This window comes from Penicillium riverlandense (genome assembly GCF_028828495.1).
Source record: "Penicillium riverlandense strain IBT 135883 chromosome Unknown utg000007l_segment0_segment0, whole genome shotgun sequence".
In the NCBI taxonomy this organism is placed as follows: domain Eukaryota; kingdom Fungi; phylum Ascomycota; class Eurotiomycetes; order Eurotiales; family Aspergillaceae; genus Penicillium; species Penicillium riverlandense.
In genome coordinates this window covers 3357458-3375695 of record NW_026643198.1, presented here as the reverse complement: position 1 = coordinate 3375695, position 18238 = coordinate 3357458, and the positions used below count along the sequence as shown (strand labels likewise).

General features: G+C 46.2%; 5 protein-coding genes across 5 annotated transcripts; 3 read left to right on the top strand and 2 right to left on the bottom strand.

Moving 5' to 3' along the window:
* Positions 1 to 3053: 3053 nt before the first annotated feature.
* On the top strand, positions 3054 to 7346 carry N7474_008957 (uncharacterized protein; the record flags this gene model as incomplete). The annotated part of the gene is made up of 10 exons (XM_057200367.1): positions 3054 to 3120; positions 3167 to 3669; positions 3913 to 4300; positions 4366 to 4804; positions 4868 to 5219; positions 5274 to 5406; positions 5462 to 5644; positions 6705 to 6881; positions 6984 to 7206; positions 7265 to 7346. The coding sequence occupies 10 exons, from the start codon at positions 3054 to 3056 to the stop codon at positions 7344 to 7346; spliced, it is 2547 nt and encodes an 848-aa protein (XP_057051068.1).
* Positions 7347 to 8623: 1277 nt separating this feature from the next.
* On the top strand, positions 8624 to 9580 carry N7474_008956 (acetate uptake transporter family protein; the record flags this gene model as incomplete). The annotated part of the gene is made up of 3 exons (XM_057200366.1): positions 8624 to 8973; positions 9028 to 9190; positions 9257 to 9580. The coding sequence occupies 3 exons, from the start codon at positions 8624 to 8626 to the stop codon at positions 9578 to 9580; spliced, it is 837 nt and encodes a 278-aa protein (XP_057051067.1).
* Positions 9581 to 10299: 719 nt separating this feature from the next.
* Positions 10300 to 11810, bottom strand: N7474_008955 (MFS transporter; the record flags this gene model as incomplete). The annotated part of the gene is made up of 2 exons (XM_057200365.1): positions 10300 to 10692; positions 10776 to 11810. 2 exons carry the CDS (start codon positions 11808 to 11810, stop codon positions 10300 to 10302), a joined length of 1428 nt encoding a protein of 475 aa, XP_057051066.1.
* Positions 11811 to 12318: 508 nt separating this feature from the next.
* Positions 12319 to 13729, top strand: N7474_008954 (NAD(P)/FAD-dependent oxidoreductase; the record flags this gene model as incomplete). The annotated part of the gene is made up of 2 exons (XM_057200364.1): positions 12319 to 12502; positions 12561 to 13729. 2 exons carry the CDS (start codon positions 12319 to 12321, stop codon positions 13727 to 13729), a joined length of 1353 nt encoding a protein of 450 aa, XP_057051065.1.
* Positions 13730 to 13977: 248 nt separating this feature from the next.
* N7474_008953 (MDR family MFS transporter) lies at positions 13978 to 15766 on the bottom strand (the record flags this gene model as incomplete). Its single annotated transcript, XM_057200363.1, has 4 exons — positions 13978 to 14613; positions 14667 to 15093; positions 15146 to 15525; positions 15584 to 15766. The coding sequence occupies 4 exons, from the start codon at positions 15764 to 15766 to the stop codon at positions 13978 to 13980; spliced, it is 1626 nt and encodes a 541-aa protein (XP_057051064.1).
* Between the last annotated feature and the right edge of the window lie 2472 nt (positions 15767 to 18238).

Below are 18238 nucleotides of genomic sequence, written 5' to 3'. Positions count from 1 at the left end.
ATTCAGAAGCCGCTTTAGGTAGACTGGAGAGTGTGTCTCCACGCCAAGCCTTCGGCTCATGGTGGGAAGCATTGAAAGTAGAGTTGCAGTTATCGCAGCAAGAAAACACACAAATTATTTGGTAATGTGTCTGACAATCCTATCATTGTCTATAAGTCTACTAAGACTGTCTTGAAGCTGCATTTGTCTTGTGGAAATTCGTGAGACAGATAACATTCACGGATTGAGTTGTCACCACGCTTTTCATGATACATGTCTCCAACAGTGGGTTTTAAATCGGCATAACACCTGTCCGATGTGTCAAAAACCATTCTTTTCAGGGACTGGAGCAGCTGAGAATGTTTGACAGCACGATGTGTACAGTTGACCGACCTCATGATGTCAGTTGGTACAGCGTATCTGCCATCCAGTTACCATGTAGTCCTTTCTGATTACTCCATCTACGTATCCCTGATCCAAAAAGGTGAATACTAGTATGATATTTCTTGTGTTGAAATATGGGGTACTGCCGTGGGCTCCCTATACTAAATTGTCATTCTAAAATTATTATTTTTTATGATACTGGGGCTCGGCTAGACGAGCTCTGATATCGGATTTTCGACCTGACGATAAGACTATCTGATTTGTGGCAGGATAAAAATCTTTGCCTGCTACAGTGGACGGTGATTTCCAGGGTTGTGTATTACTTGAACTATATCCAGACAGGCCGTATAACGTCAGGCCAGACCGCACTTGGTCATCATGCTACCTATTCTGAGAAGCTCCAATTGGTACCACCATTGCTATGAGAATTCCCTGGTGTGTTATGCTAAAAAAGGATTTGCTGATGAGGCATTCTTTTTTTTTTTTTTTTTTTTTTTTTTTTTTTGGTACGGTTCACCTTTCGATGCTAATCCACCGCCACTATAAGACAGTTAGGAGAAAACTAATGTTATAGCTAGCTTCTTCGCCTTTCTTGGTATCTATTTCGTGTTTTGGTTCCTTTGGTCCTCCCGCACAGATAACGACGTAGCTCATCTCTAGAACAATGAGCGGGTTCATTCCACAGGGGCTGCTTCTCCAGAAGGTGTTCCCTCGCGTTGATCCAGCAGAAACTGCATAAGAAAATGTACTTTTAGTCTCTGTACAAAAACTTCCTCTACTTTGTTTTAAGTTCTATATAAACTCAGAAATCAAACAGAGAGCTCGTGTATCGCAATAGTGATATTCAGGTGCATTAATACATCAATCTAATAACTAATTTCAGGGGCTTGTACAATTCCTATATGCATTCCCATCTCGTCGGATATTCAACATCCTGCTACCCATGAGGAGTAAAGAAGTTTTATATTGCTGAATCTCAAGATGAATTGCTTATCCTCAAATAAAACATTATTTTCTCTTCGCTAGATAGATCATTCTCATACATAGCTATTGTTAATGGATGTAGTACTTATGTGATTCAGACTTGTGCTTCCTTACACCTTCTCGGTGAATTTGGTTGTACGGCGCTAATGTACTGTTGCAATCTTCATTAAAGAATAATAGCACACGGTCAAATGTGAGTCTCTTACCTTGTAAATACAAGCTCGCCATTTATATTGCCGATATGTTTAGCCAAATTTATATTATTGACCAGATAGTCACCATGGTCATTTTCAAGTTCGGCATGAAGAATAGGACATCGATCCGGCCCTTCAACAGAAAGGGTTATATTCCGGGCACTCTGGGTGAATTCGTGTCCACCCCAGTTGAAGTGGCCTAGTAGGTTATGGTATGGTTATTATTGGACCATTATAGATAGAACAAAATGTATCTTACCATCCTTATTACCGAGACAATCATCGAGGCGTATTTCGCTTGTAAGACCACTACCGCACTCGTTGTTGCAAATAGCAACAAGGCAGGTTGCCCCAGGTTCGGCGTTAAGGTGAATATCACAAGCGCTGTTGTGGAAAGACATTGTCAATGATTTTTGGGCCTCCGAGTGGATCTTTAGCACAATTCCACTAGATAATGCCGTTGGCGTGAAATTCTTGCAAGGTCGTTGGCTCTAAGTAGATGGATATATCTCAAGTCATCTTAAGTCCCATAGCTTCTCTAACAGAACAACTATGATGCAAACGTGTCTGGTGATCCAGCCTAATCAAGCCTCACGTTGAGCGGATTAGTGACGTCATACAGGGTTTGGTTCCAAGGCTCTTCAGTATGACTATCTTACCAAACCCAATCATACCAAACTCATGTGAAGGGAGAGCCGGAGAACCTTTTATCACAATTGATTGGTGAGAATTGTCCGGGCAAGGCTTGAAGAGGCTGAGAAGGGTAAGTATGCAACATAAGGTGAGAATCGCCCCAAGTCGCTCCGCCCAAGTTGACATAGTATCAAAATGTTTGATCGTCCGGCTCACTTGAATATTGGTCTCTGCACACAACCACCGATTGATATATGTTAAGCCACGGCATCCGCGAGCCCCTATTGATAGTATTTCGTCGATGTGATTGGTCTTGGGATCTCCCATCATTCTGAATGTCACTCACACATTTACATGGAAGAGTCTACTAGAGAATTAACAGTACCGACCTCCTGTACCAATACCCGTTTCCTTATCTAAGTCCAGAATCCAATAGCTTTGGTTATCTAGACCTTAGACAGACAATATTTCAGATACAGGATATTATCTTGTCAAAAGGTTAAGAAGTATAGCGGCGGACCTTTGTGTCTCCCGGGTCCACTAGTACAGGTTGCGGGGGTCAGGAGATACATAACTCCGTGATTTGGCGATCCGTGGACAAGAATTGATACAATTAGGTTCACCCAGAAACAGGAGGGCCTCGATCGCTTCAGCCGACCCTGATGTCATTCTGGCGAGTCTCGGCTTCTGAGTAATCAAATAATTTGTGATCACCTTGCAAGACGTAGCTCTTTCTAAGGCTTCAAGGCCGATCCAAATATGTATTCAAATCGTCAAGTCCCTAATATAGATCATAAAAATCAAAGTCTGGGCCGTTGTGATAGGTTAAATTAACATCTCTTGCTCTCAGCGAATATCCATCCAAATTCAGATAACACCATGGAGAAAAGGGAGGACCATGGCGGCCGAGATTCTGATAACGAATTAAACCACGCTGAAGTCTTAGGTATTATCTACACTTTTTGAATCAGGCACAACTACTGACAGTACAGGGGATGGTCGTGTCAATCTCGGCATGCGACACGTGTGGCGTGTATCACAGGAGCTACCCTTGTTGAAAGACCAGGGTATGAAAGAGACCGGCACTGTCAACGTAACGCCGCCGCATATGAACATCGTCATCCAGGTTGTTGGCTCACGAGGCGACATCCAGCCATTTATCGCTATAGGGGTAGCCCTAAAAAGAGCAGGCCATCGTGTCCGAATTGCAACACATGAGACATTCAGTTCTTTTGTCCAGGATGTGGGCCTGGAGTTCTTTAACATCGGTGGAGATCCGAGAAAATTGATGGCATACATGGTCAAAAATCCCGGCCTTCTTCCTAGCATGAAGACCCTCCGGCAAGGGAGTATTCGAGAGAAGAGAGATGACATGCGCGAAATCCTCGAGGGATGCTGGAAGTCATGTTTCTTGCCGGGCGATGGACCTGGCAACCAGGAAGCAACACCGTTCCTTGCTAACGCCATAATTGCGAACCCGCCTTCATTTGCACATGTACATTGTGCAGAGAAACTGGGGATCCCACTCCATCTCATGTTTACGTATATCTACCTCTCTTTCTTCTTGAATTATAGCTGATATGACTAGAATGCCGTGGTCACCAACACAAGCATTCCCTCATCCATTGGCCAACATTCGGTCCTCTTCACTAGAGACGAAGATCACAAATTACCTTTCTTACATGCTGCTTGAAGAGTTAATATGGGAAGGCCTGGGGGATACGATCAATTCATTTAGGCGCAAGACCCTCGGTTTGCCACAGATTGGCAGATCGTCAGGGCCGAATTTGATATCCCGTTTGGGGATCCCATATACATACTGCTGGTATGCATCCCTCCACCCTCGAATATTATCACTGACAATCTAAGGTCGCCCGCATTGATTCCAAAACCTGAAGATTGGGGTGCACGAATATCAGTTTCAGGGTTTTATTTCTTGCCACTGGCTTCCGAATACACCCCTTCTGAAAGCCTGCAAGCATTTCTTGATGCGGGGAGTCCGCCAATTTATATCGGTTTTGGATCGATTGTCATCGATGATCCAAAATCACTCACCTTGCTACTGCTAGAGGCCGTAAGGCTCGCTGGAGTGAGAGCGGTCATTTCAACTGGCTGGAGCGGCTTAGGTGATTTTAAGATGCCACCTGAAGTACATACTTTAGCAGACTGTCCCCATGATTGGATTTTCCAGCGCGTTTCCTGCGTGGTGCATCACGGGGGGCCGGTACCACCGCGGCAGCGATAGCAGCCGGGAAGCCATCAGTCGTTGTACCTTTCTTCGGGGATCAACCTTTTTGGGGCAGTATGATTGCGCGAGCAGGAGCAGGGCCCGAACCAATACCCTTCAAGAAGCTCACAGCCGCCAGTCTTTCGGTCGCAATCAAAGACGCACTTAACTGCTCTGTGCGGAAAACGTCGCATTCACTGGGGGACCTTGTCAATGACGAAGACGGAGTTCAAGCTGGCATACGCTCTTTTTACCAACAATTGGATCTGTCAATGCTGCAGTGCTCACTTACTCCGATGAGTGCGGCGACGTGGCGAGTTCGCAAGACCGAGGTCAGACTCGGCTCAACCTCCTCCGCGCTGTTAATGGACATGGGTCTGCTTGATTTGGACAAGCTTGAGCTGTGAGTTAATCTATGTCCTCACGGTATACAATATTCTAAGATCATAAGATTACGACCATGTAGTTACAATATTCATGTTGGACCTAGGGATCCTGTATCTGGCATCGCTCTGGCGATGCTTGATTCAGCCGGGTCAGCGATTAAAGGCTTCGAGGAAATCCGCTCTTCCATGAGTAGGAAGTTTAAAAGGAAATCATCCGCCCCGGGATATTTCAATCAATTCAGGGATTCGAGAACTGGGGCTTGCCTGAAGGGCATGAGCCGCGCCTCATCAAGCCTGGTGCGTGCCCCAATCCACGTGGGGGTGGCGTTCACACAAGGTCTACACAACGCCCCGAAAATCTGGGGAGATCGTACGGTAAGACCTCTCGAGACATTTTCCGACTTTCCCAGTGGGGTGAAGGCTGGTGGCAAAGTAAGCGCTCTGGTGTCTCAGCTAGAATATGTCTGGGGGTATTAATCGCGCTAGGAAATGTGCTTTGGTAGCTACGATGGCGTGACAAGCCTCGGCACACATCTTGTGTCTGGACGCCATAATGTGCTGAAGGGGTTATCCGGGCTTGGATTCGATATACTGTCGTTTCTTTCTAAGGCAACATCTGGTGATTTTGCCTACCCCGATTTTGATATATTGTGACCACTGACGTTCAAAATCAGGGCTTTCGGCCATCATCACCTATCCTCTGGGTGGCTTGGACACCGAAGTCGCTCAGTATTTTTCCCGGAGATACGTGTCATCGATGGATGTCCAGTTGGTGGAACAAGGACGAAGCGAATATGCGAAATTAAGCGACGAGGACCGCGCTGGAATTGTTCACCAATTCCAGGAAGTAACTTCGGGTATGAAGAAAAGTCGTCTAAAAAACAAAATTGGGAGGAGTAAAAAGGTTGAGATAAAAACAGGAGGCTGAATATGCGAAGGGACCCTAAGATAATGAATGCTATATCAAAAGAGGGTCCCTATCTTGCACTCTTCTCAAGGCAAACCGTGCATAGTTGTTCAACCATCTACCTTGGTTGCCTCTAAATATTTTTAGATCAGTTAATAGACGACTTCGCAAGATTTACTGTGATGTCTTTTAATTTTCAAATTGCCTTCACCTCCGTACGCTATTCCTTGGAGTGTTAAAATCTTTGGCGATATTGTAGGAAGACCTGGCAATATCATCCCCGCCTCAAACTAACTACGTGACCGCTACCAAAGGGATACTAACCTAAATAGGAAGAAAAGTGTATCCGACTTTTACAGGCCGTAGACATTTCTTTCATTTCTTAGATATTGCACAGTCGATACTTGTAAGGAACAAGAATAACTACTCGTCAAAGCAGAAACCTGTCGGCCAGGTGAAAAGAAGACTTCTCGAAACGATACCAAAATGATAGGGATCAGAAAAAGAGATAAGGAGTAGTATTTCAGGTAGGAAAAGGAAAGTTGGATCTCAGCCCCGTTGGTGTGGCCGCTCTCCCATCATCCGGTATCACCGAGACGCCACGTCATCGCCATGCGAAACTCCGTCGAAGGTCCAATGCGCCAACTACGCCGGCTGCTTCCATCAGCACTTCCTAAGCCCCTTATTTCCCTCTCTGGCTTTCCCGTTCACCAAGGTCTTGGATCACCAAGTTCGCCGGTCGCATCGTGATTGGAGCTAATGGTCGGTCGTGGGCTCTGTGGCGAATCGCGGACCACCACATGCCCATCGCGTGGGATCATCAAATTGTGTGGTCTTACAGCAGACAGTTGCGCAGCGTTGCATTTTTGTTTTGGGGGCTATTCGAAATTCTACGTAGGATAAAAAGTGTACAGTCCCATCGTCTTGACATGATCGTGCTGTGTTCCTAAGAATTCTTCAAGAGCTCTCCACCATGTGCAATATTCTGCCCTATTGTCTGCTGGCGACAGCTGCGTTTGCGGTTGGCTCCCCCACTGTTTATCTGATCAGACATGGCGAAAAGCCTAGTAACGGGAGTACCGGTCTGAGTGCCCAAGGCCTTCAGCGCGCGCAATGTCTTCGGTCTGTGTTTGGCGCAAGCTCTGACTATGATATCGGCTACATCATGGCAGAGACACCAAAAAAGGGTAATATAATCAACTTCCATTTATTTCTTTATTCTACCAAGGGTATCGCTTGCAGAAGTCATAGTTAAGTTAGTTTGTATTTGCTGACTTAGACTCGCAAAGACGGCAAGAGAGATCGCCCATACGAAACTGTGGAGCCGCTGGCCCAGGATTTAGGTATCACGGTTGATACATCTTGCGATCGCGACGACTCCAAATGTGTGAAAGATGTAGTTAAGGACTACAACGGAGAAGGAAACTTGCTGATTTGTTGGGAACATGATGCTTTGACAGACATTGTCCAAGAGTTAGGCGATGACAATGCGCCGTCATACCCCGATGGCCGGTAAGCTATACTTTGTAATTTGTTGACAAAAATACTCATTATACTAATTGCTATTTAGTTATGACATTATCTGGACTGATCCCTCCCCTTACTCCAACATCGCGGCAAAGACCGGTGAGAATTGTCCTGGTCTGTCCTGATCTACACCCCTAGAGAACGCATGGTCCAAGTACATATCAGAATTCGCTCTCGTTTGTTACTCGTCGACATAAAAAATGTCATCAAACCCTCTAGGAATTTGGTGCGAGTCCTCGGTGGACCGAGGAAGCTGGTGGAAGCAGGTAGACTAGAGACCAATGGTACAAGGAGGATGCGTGGGCTGTTAGACCGTGTGGACTTGGAGAATGAAGACAGTCACCTGTCTCCTGTTGGTTTTCTTTTATTATCATTTCTGTGCTACAGTGGTCAGGTGCTTCTATTAAACCGAACATTTTGGGACTAAATGGGGCTTTGACTAAGATGTCTCCACTCAGTCGGGTCTCGCCGCTTGAAGAAAATTGGGTTACGGATATCTCCTCTAGCTTCGCGGAGGCCTCCGTGGCCCAATTCTATGTTGTAATGTCGACCAATCAATAACGATGATTCCTGCTGCTTCAAACAAATTCAGGTTTCGGTTCATATGGCGGCGTGCGGGTTTTGCCCCTCTCTACTAGGAAAGTACGGGAACTTTCGGACAGTATGAAGGTCATTTCGTTTGTCCTGCCAAATAGTCAGTATTTATTATATATCAAATGTAAGTAGCTTCTCATAATGTAAACTCGTTAAATGATCCAGGCAGCTATATAGTAGAAATGAGATCTGTCCAGCTAACCTGACTCTTGCTGATGTTATCGTGGCTAAGCAAAGCCACCTGCTGCTGAGAACAAATTTTTAATCGGGAAAGATAGGATGAAATACGCGTTGTCTCGCTACACATAAATTAGCAGATGCCCACCTCACTAGCCCTACTTCAAAAGCATCAGAAAGCATACAGAGGTCCTTCTCTTTCTTGTTTACTCTCCACGAGGAGTACAAGTAATCTTCACTTTCTTTTGGTCTCGGTTGCCGTGCTGTATTCGCTCGGGATACTGTTCCAGATCAATATTTTCTAAAGTAAGTTATCCATGGGCCATTACTCGTCTCTTATAAGATTGATACTAATATATATTACTTCCTGGCAGTTAAAAAGAAGGAATCAATCGCTCAGTCTCACCCTGGATTCAAATACAAGTAGGCCTTATCCTTCCATGATTCTACATACATTTCTGTTTTCCCTTTTGGGAATACTTAGCTGGACGGTGATACCTCCGTTTCATGCTACCTATCTTGAGTCATCAGCGTTTGGGCCTATTGTTTAACTCTTATCTGTCGTTCCTCATTTTATCAAATCAAGGTATACTGTTCTGATGTGTCAAATTTAGAGCTTGAAGGGCACATCATGTCTTTGGAAAAAACCGATGACATGGTTACATCAGAGAAACATATTGATGCTGCTGTGTCAGAGCAGAGCAAAGCAGGAGTCCTGACGAATGACCTCGAGGGTCTCACTTTGTCTCAAATTCTTGCAAGGCTCCAAGCCTCTAACGAAGCGCCCTACGCCGATAAAGATGGTTCTCCCATACCGCGCAGATTCGCAAATCCAGCTCCTTTGGGGCTGGGGGCCTTTGCCCTTACCTCATTTATCTCAAGTGTCATCAACGTGCGTGCACATAGCAATATAACGCCCGACGTTGTGGTGGCATTGGCATTTTGTTATGGTGGATTGGTGCAACTACTTGCTGGCATGTGGTATGCTTCGCTCTCAACATGAGCCTGAAAACTTATAAGCTCATAAGCGGTTAGGGAAATGGCTCTTGGAAACACCTTCAGTGCAACATCTTTTTCTTCGTATGGCGCTTTCTGGATCTCATTCTCATTCATTTCACTCCTCGAAAGATTCCAGACTCTGGGGAACTTGAAAAGCGATATTACTCAATCACAAACTTCAATGGGTCTATTCTTAATGGTATGTTGCCTCACTATCAATATATGATCTGAGTCTCGGTGTGTTCGTCACTAACAGTGCTTACAGGCATGGTTCATCTTTACGACCATTTTGCTCTTATGCACACTCAAGTCGAACCTTGCTTTATTCTTTTTGTTCTTTTTCCTGGACCTAAACTACCTCCTTCTCGCGATTGCCCATCTTGAACCCGACCCAAATGGCAATATTCGAACCCCCCTGCAGAGGGCAGGTGGAGTATTTGGGCTTTTAGCAGCCGCAGCCGCTTGGTATAATGCCTTGGCTGGTTTGATGAACGCCAGTAATAGCTTCTTCACCGTCCCAGTTGCCCACTTCCCGTGGTCACGCGCTGGGCATTGTCACAGGGCCAAGAGTGATGCAAAAATGGTCTGAGCACATCAGCTGGGAAAAACACATTGACACTATGTCCTCGTTATATGACGCATATTTGTCGGAGAAGCCTATCTGGTGGGTCCACGCATTATACGGTGCTAATAAGGTTGGCTTCATGACTTACAAATCTGGGTCTAATTTTTGACACAAACTAAAAAGAAAGAGCCTGTCTATTCTAATACTAACTGTCACTTTTCAACAAACACATCTAACATATATAAGTTCGTCAATGTGCCAAAAATAAAGGTACTTGCTTGTGGGCCTGAACCTAAGGTACACGCCTAATTTAGGGATGAAGTTCCAATGACTCGACTATACTATGAGAAGCGGCACTTAATAAAGAGATATTTAGTTAGAAACGAAACGCACAAGTTGAAGCGAGCGTTAGTTCTGTGACCTATACAAACCGATGTAACTCAAATATTGTTTCCTCTCTCGGCCAAAAAGTGGAAATATCTGGGCGCACATCGTCTTCTCCAACTCTTCCCCCAGATATACATGGCGACGCCCCCTGAAAGCGACAGCACCACACATGTACCGTAAAAAAGAAACAAGAACCCAATTCCCACTGCATTTAGAAATGGTTGAGTTGATTCAGAAATGGCGAAGTTGATAAATGAGCTACAGATAGCCAAAATAACAACAATTTCCCCTCCAACACCAGGGAAACACTCCATGGCATACGCAGTGGCCTTTCAAGTTAGCAAAGCGACAATTACCTAGAGAAACTTGGAGCATACTGTTGTGGTTGCAGCGACCTGCTGAGCAATCATGCATCCAATGCCGACAGCAATTGTGATCCAATGAGACCCTGTTTCCGCACCCCATCCATATATCTCATAACCAATTCCGGCATAAAGCACACATGGTACCAAAGCCCACAAGCGCATCTCCGGCTCTTTCACCCCGTTGTTGCGCCGTGCAAGATGTAGAACAATCTGGTCACCAAGGGCGCTTGTGATCCAACCGATGATACTGCCAACTAGAGCAGAGATATATGTAAGGCCAGTTTGTCCATCTGTAAAATTATAAGGAGGTGCAGAAAGAGTCTCTGATATCGTATTGTTGGTGACAATTCCAGATGTGCAGCCGAAGGCAAAAATGACGCCAGCCTAGAAAATCGAAAGTCAGAAGTCAATCAGGTGATTGGGGGCTTTGTGTAGTCAGAATGCAGTGTAATATATATGGCACTTACTAGAAGAACATTTGGAAATGTCAGAAGGAAAAATGGTCGTTTGAAGTATGTCCAGTATGACGTCAGATCCTGAGGGTAGTAAACCCAAGGTTTAAGTGTCTGCACGAATGTCCGCTTGGAAAAATCCAATTGTATTGAACCACCTGCGCCAGAGCTACCATTTGAGCCATTGGTATCATTCAAAACGACTGATATTCTCCTCTGTCGAGAATTCACCTTTTCCTGGTTGGTATCTTCAGCTTCAGGTGGAGGGACTCCCTGGATGTGTGGTTTGGACTCATTCAGAGGAAGGGTCTGTGAGAAGAGAAAGCGCGGGAACAAGGTCTCCTCGAATGTAAAGAAAAATATCAATAGAAGGCCAGCTTCGACAATGGCGACAATCCACTGAGCCCATCGCCAGCCAGGGCCATCTGCGATATATCCTCCAGACACTAGCCCAATGATGGATCCTAGTTGTTGAGCAAAAATGTAGACGCCCAGCATGCGGCCACGCTGATGGTCGAAGAACAAGTCAAAGACAACCAATTGGATGACTGCTTCGTATGCTGAGGTACCTAGTCCGTTAACGATGTTGCTGCCAAACCATTCCCCGGCGGTATGAAAGGAGCCCATCCAACTTGAAGACCCAATGCAGAGAATTAACGTGACTAAAAAGCAAAATCTGCGGCCAATCTTCATCGCCGCAGGAATCCAAAAAATATTCACGAAGCCGAGGAGCAGATAGTTGAGAGCGCCACCCCCATTCATGATTGTCATGGTTGATCCAGTCATATCAACGATGGTCGTCCATGCATCTCCAGTGTTGTTCTCTGCAAAAGAGAAGACGCATGCATAGGTAGATATTAGAAACAGATGCCAAAATTTCTTCCATTTCCCCCAGTTCAGTGGGTCACCCGGGCAAGTTGTTGGAGGCGGGAGCAGAATGATGTCTGAGTCTCCATGAGCTACATCCAGATTGTGCTGGACATCGATCAGCAACTCAGTTCCAGGGACCTCAAGGTCACGGTCAAAGGGTGTGAAGACAAGAGTAGGCATACGGGCTAGAAGGAATAAGCTGTCACGGTCCCTTCGTCTTCGCCATACTGCAGCCCTTTATAGCCAGAGTTCATGAAGTGCGGCACCATCGATATCTTTGGCATCTAAATGTACCCCGTATCGGAAGGTGGAGTCGAGTAGCTAGCATCCCGGAATAGGTAACTCATGAAGTTATCATTGGCCGTTCTGGACGATGTTGCGGCCAAGAAAGGAATTCAAAGTTGCGACACAATGGCATGGCAGGTCCAAGCGATGATTGTCCTAAGTACGTATCACTTTCAGATGTACATATGGTAGTATTCGCCAAGTCTCGTCTTTGAGACCGTAAGGATGGTCAAATGCGGGGGACCAACAAGCTCGGGCCAAGAAGTCATCGCGTCGACCTTCCTTCACCTCAGGAGAATTTTCTTCAAGAATAGAACAAAATGGCAGGCCAACTACTTCGTGCCTTTTTGCTTATGTACGATCATTCCCGATTCAGGCGTGATCAAATGGTCATTCATGATACATGGCTTCACTTCCCGGTTTTGATCAACAATCCCAGATCCTGGTCGTCGGCGCAGGGACATGGGGTGCCTCCACTGCCCTCCATCTGGCTCGACGGGGATACCATCGTATCACAGTCCTAGACTCCTATCCACAGCCATCAGCTATCTCGGCAGGAAATGATGTGAACAAGATTGTCTCGTTCAGTGAGCCGCCTGTAGACAACCGAAATTGGTCCAGATAGCTAACTCTGTCAACTCACAGCAAGGCCCCCCGATGACAATGATGCAGATTTTGCGAATAAGACCTTGATGGCAGCTCTGACTCAAGGGTACCAGAATGACCCAGTCTTCCAACCACATTTCCGTGACGTTGGATATATCTTTTCGGCTATTTCACCGGACGGACTCAAGCACATCGAGCGACGCGACCGCGGCGGCGCAGAGCTGGTCGATCTAAACCACCCGGAGGATTTTCGTCAAACGATGCCACCGGGTATTCTCACAGGCACCTTAACTGGGTGGAAAGGATACTGGAGGAGGAAGGGAGCCGGCTGGGTGCATGCGCGCAATGCATTGATTTCTGCCATCACCGAGGCTAAGCGACTCGGTGTGACGTTCATCGGCGGTGATCCTGACGGTAAGGTTGTGCGACTTCTCTACGGTATCAAGAACGGTGGCTGCTCAGATGTCATTGGAGTCGAAACCGCAGACGGGCAAACTCACCTGGCCTCGCGAGTGATCCTGGCGGCGGGTGCCAATGCCGATCAGTTCCTGGATTTCAAAAACCAGTTGCGGCCCACCGCATGGACTCTAGCGCATGTTCGTTTGTCACCCGAGGAGGCCAAAGCATATCAAAACCTCCCTGTTCTGTTCAATGCAGACCAAGGTTTCTTCATGGAACCCGATCAAGACAAACACGAACTCAAGGTTTGTGACGAACACCCAGGATACTGCAATTGGATCATCGGCCCAGACGGCGAGAGGCGAAGTATCCCCTTTGCACGCCACCAGATTCCCTTGGAAGCCGCAGACCGAATGCGAGGTCTTTTACGAGCCACGATGCCTCAGCTTGCGGATCGGCCATTTTCCTTCGCCCGCATTTGCTGGTGCGCAGACACAGTCGACCGAAATTTCCTCATAGACTACCATCCTGACCATCCTTCTCTGCTTCTCGCAGTAGGTGCCTCCGGGCGCGGGTTCGCCCATATTCCGTCCATTGGTGGATTTATCGTGGATCGCCTGGAAGGGAAGCTGGATGCCAGAGTCGCGTCTGCACTGCGCTGGAGGCCTGAGCAGGCGGTCAATCGGAATTGGACGGACACGCAGAACCGGTTTGGAAGTCCATATAGAGTAATGGATTTCCAGGAAGTAGCTGAGTGGACAGATATTCATAGCCCACATCTGTCTTCTCCTATCAGCAGCCGAACTTAACATAAAAATGAACTTCCTTGTGTATGCACTCGGCCAATGGATAGAGATGATAATAGATGTTGACCGAGCCATAATTCGGTATCGCTTTAGCCTGTTCAAGATATTTTCAGGCTTCAAAAGATCATTGCATCAATTCCACAAATTTATAATACACAAGGCTCATATCTTGAATTGAGGGAGTTCAGAATACAAGAAGCATTGAGAGGATATTCCCCCAGAAAAAAAGCCAACTCTGACTTACTTTGTAGCTATAGTTTCTGTGGCCTTCTCATCGACTTCCATTCAACGAAACCCGCCCCCAGGAAGGAGAGCGCCGCCGCGCACACGGACACATAAAAAGTCTGCGTAACTGCAATGTTGTAGGCGTAAAGCACTGAAGGGAGAACATCTTCGGGCAGTCTTCTCGATAAATTTGCCGCCCCTGCCTTGATAATCGCATCGGAGCTGACGCTTGGGGCGTACAAAGAAATACTTGCCACAAGCCTGTTCTGGAAGACGTTCTGCGCAATGGAGATAAAAATGGCCCCACTCAGACTCTGTGCAAATGTGATGATAGCAATACCAATTGGGATATCGTGGACTTGCAGAACCGTCTGGAGTGCATTGATGCACTGTTGAAACCCGAGGCCGGCCCCGATGCCTATCATGACTTGGTATCCAATCCATTTGCCATATTCCGTGTCGACTCGAAGAGTCGTGCAAAGCCCGGATCCGATGGTAAGGAAAGCGCTGCCGGCGAACATAAGTGGAGTGTAGTAGCCAATTAGGTTTACGAGCAGGCCCCCGAGGGCAGAGCAAAGGATCATCGCCACAACCAATGGAAGGTTATTGACTCCAGACTCGGAGGCTGAAACTTCTTTGATTGCTTGGAACCAAACTGGGAGCTTTTTGTGCTTGTCAGCATCCAAAACCTTGAGTACAGCGATTCAAAGCTTACATAGTAGCCAAACACAAAGAATGAGCCACCCAAGAACGTTGCATGTATAACTGCGCCATAGACATTGCGATCCTTGACCAAACGAGGGGGCACAGTAGCATTGTCTTGTTTCCAATATTGGACAAAACACCACATGACCGCACAAACTCCGAAGAGGACACAAAGAACAACGACTCGTGCATTCCTCCAATCGTATTGAACTCCGCCCCATTGGAGCGTCAACAGAATTGAGACAACGGCAGGAATAAAAATGAGAAAACCAATTGGATCCATCTTCCTTAGTTGTGTGAGGCTTAAGGGCTGAGTGTTACTCCTTGGTTTGTCCTTGAAGAAAAGAATGATAAAGACCCCTGTAATGGCTCCAAGAGGGAGGTTGATGTAAAAACACCACCTCCAGCTGACTTTGTCCGTGAATATTCCTCCTAGTCTATCCCATTAGTTAATAGATGAGGCACGCAGTACATGGCATCAATACTTACAGTGGCCCAGTAATGGTCGCAATGCCACTTGTGCTGCCTATAATCCCCATGTACAATGCCCGGCGGTGAAGTGGCAGACTGGTCGCAAGGACAAGTAAGGCACCCGGGGATAGTCCGCCAGACCCAATACCAGCAATGGCTCTTCCAAATATTAGTCCTTTTGATGTTGGTGTCACGGCGCAGATCAAGGAGCCTATTTCGAACAACGCAAGAGCTGTCATATACGTCCATTTGGTGGAAAAATGAGTGTAAATCTTGCCAAAAGGGAGAGTAACAGCGCATGTCGTCAGCAGATAGGCACTTGCGTACCACGAGAGGTCTTCGAGCGAGTTGAACTCCTCCGTGATTTTTGGCACTGCGGTTCCAAGTATGGTATTGTCCTTTTGGTTGTCACCGTTAGCGAGAAACCGACGCAATGCCATCAGGCTCAGAACTCACTAGAGCAATGCAAATGGACTGGAAGCACAACCCTATCAAAATAGGTACAAGTTTCAAGATTGACGGATAATCGTCTTTCTCTTCCTCAATACTCCGTTCACTTCCAGACTCTTTCAACGGGATGTTGTCGCGACTCTCGAAGCCTTCATGTCGACAATCCTGTGTGCTTGAGCTGTCTGCCATGAAGCTCAAAGCTATCCCTCCGATTCCTATTCAACCCGTTGAACCCTTTTTGGAGGAATACTGTTGCAGTCATGCGGGTTTAAAGTCGAGCTTGTTGAAGGTAGGTTGACTTGCGACCGAGATGAGCTGGGTACTAGGCGAAGAATTTGCCTCAGGGTTCTTGGTCAAACTGCGGTCTTACAGATAGGCGTTACTTGCACCTAATGCAAGGGATACATCGGATTTTCGCTCCTGGGCTCTCGCTCTCCTGCAGCATTCTTCTCATTTTCTCCGGTATGCACCAATCCAGACTTCAAACAAGGCGCCTGCTACCCAAATCCAGTACGGCTATTCCAAGGACTGCAAATATACTTGCTTTATTATGCCAAGAGGTTTTGGACGCGAAGAAACGATTCACTCGATTAACTGCCGTTTGCACTGTACTGGCGTTTGATCTCTAAATCCGAGATTCTCCGACTCTCTGAGCCCCTACATTCCAAACTATCTGTAACTTCGCAAAACTGTACTTCTTTGCATGGAGATTATTAAGAGGTGGCTAGTTCATATGGTCACTGTGCATAATGCTGTTTACTGAAGCGGCCAAGTCATGCGACCTGAAATAAATGAACCACCGAAAGATCAGGCGATCATGCGAATATCCGTTCAGAGAGAGTGATGTCACTAAGGAGCCCCAGCTGCTCGAGATTACTTCAAGACATGACAAATTGAGGCTAACGGCTAGTACCTATGTACACTAACAGTTATATCGCCTGGATTGTGTAACTCAGAGTTGGAATCCTGATGCATATGATACTAGAGTTAGCTTCAGTATTGTAGCATGGTCATCATGAACCTACTTTGGTTTTCTGAACTTGTGACATTTCAGCCAAGGTACCCCTCATAATCTCATGTTACGACATAGCCGCCATGAGACTCTACAAGGACGAGAGGCTTCTCGCTGAATCTGGATGTAATTTTACCGTAAATGCAGCAACTATTGGATGTTTTCAAAAGAGGCAGAGAGATTGAGCCAAGATCGGAGAGAGTTGAAAGTATACGCAGCTGACCTAGATAAGCTGAACCTTTAGGGTCTGGTGATGGTTTGTATCACTGCACTTATGATCGCCCTATTTCTTTTTGTATAGGTTCGTAGGAGCGACCAGTAAGCATAAAGCATTGCAGTAAATCCCGGCTCGGTTATCAACGGGAGTCCTAGTCCTAGGAATAGCACGTTGCTGTGGAGGTTTCTAGGCCATCTGCTCATTATAGTCTACTTTTCGCGTTAGCTCCCAAAGGTGTATTTTTGGTTTTGAATTCAGCTATGGTGTCAAAATCAAAGACTTAGAATGATTCTGGCTAAGTATAAGAATGCTATCTCAGGGGCCTTGCTTCGTTTAATGTATAGTGATGCTTGGACTCTATTCATATGCGAGATGAGACCACCTGGAACCTTCTGCGACAGCGTAACGAAGTTCAGAGTATCAAAGTCCTCCGGCTCCATTATTTAGGCAAAAATACAAAGCCCTTTTTCTGTCAGCTTGCAGATCATTTTGAGTCAATTGGTTCCACGAAGAGCGAGTACAGCTGGATGGGAAATCTTCTAGATCCAAATCCAAAAACAATCAAATCAAATATACGGATTTATGAGATAATGAAATCGCTTCCTAGATGAATTTAAAATGTCTTTACACGATCACAGAATTGCAAGGTTTGAAATATTCTCATGAGACATATATATGTAAGTATCCGTTGGTGAGCTCGATTACACAAGTCAGGAGTCATAAAAAGCGACTTAGACTAGAGCAAGCTATATTTGTTGGTACAAGTCAAGCAATAGCTAATGCTTCTAAAGTACAGTCCCGGCTCGCACATCTTGATTCATGTCAGCGGCTGGAATATCCCCACCACCCAGCTTTGCAGGCAGTATAGTACCAAAAGTCAGGCTCAAGTGACGGAAGTCAAATGGCGGGCCCCCCTGACGATGTTTCATCGATCAGGATCAATACCTTCATCTGGAGCCTGTTGCAATGTAGGTAGGTTCGCAGCAGGAACATATTATTAGCTCCCAAGAAACCAAAAGACTCACGGCGGCTCTTGTTGGACAGCCAAGGTTGTCGTGTGCTCCATTCCTTCCAATCCTTCTAGAAGCACTTAATACTTGGTTGCTTGGGACCGCAGAAGGCAAATCCCCTGACTAGACTTTTGCGGGAAGGATCCATGTGCAATAATAGGGCTCCTGCAATAATAATAAATCCTTCTGAGAATCAGATCGCGAAATTCATTAGTCCTATCTTGGAAGTCCCGACTATGCGGACCGGTTCCTTGGAGGAATCCTCGTTCGCGTCTAACGCCCGATTGGGGACGGCCGATGGCCATTTATTATCAGATATCCGAATCTGCGAAGGGCTTTAGCAGCCAACATGCGCGGTTTCTTTTTTTTTTATTATTAATAATTTTTTTTTTTTTTTTTTTTTTTGGATACTCATGGGGAAG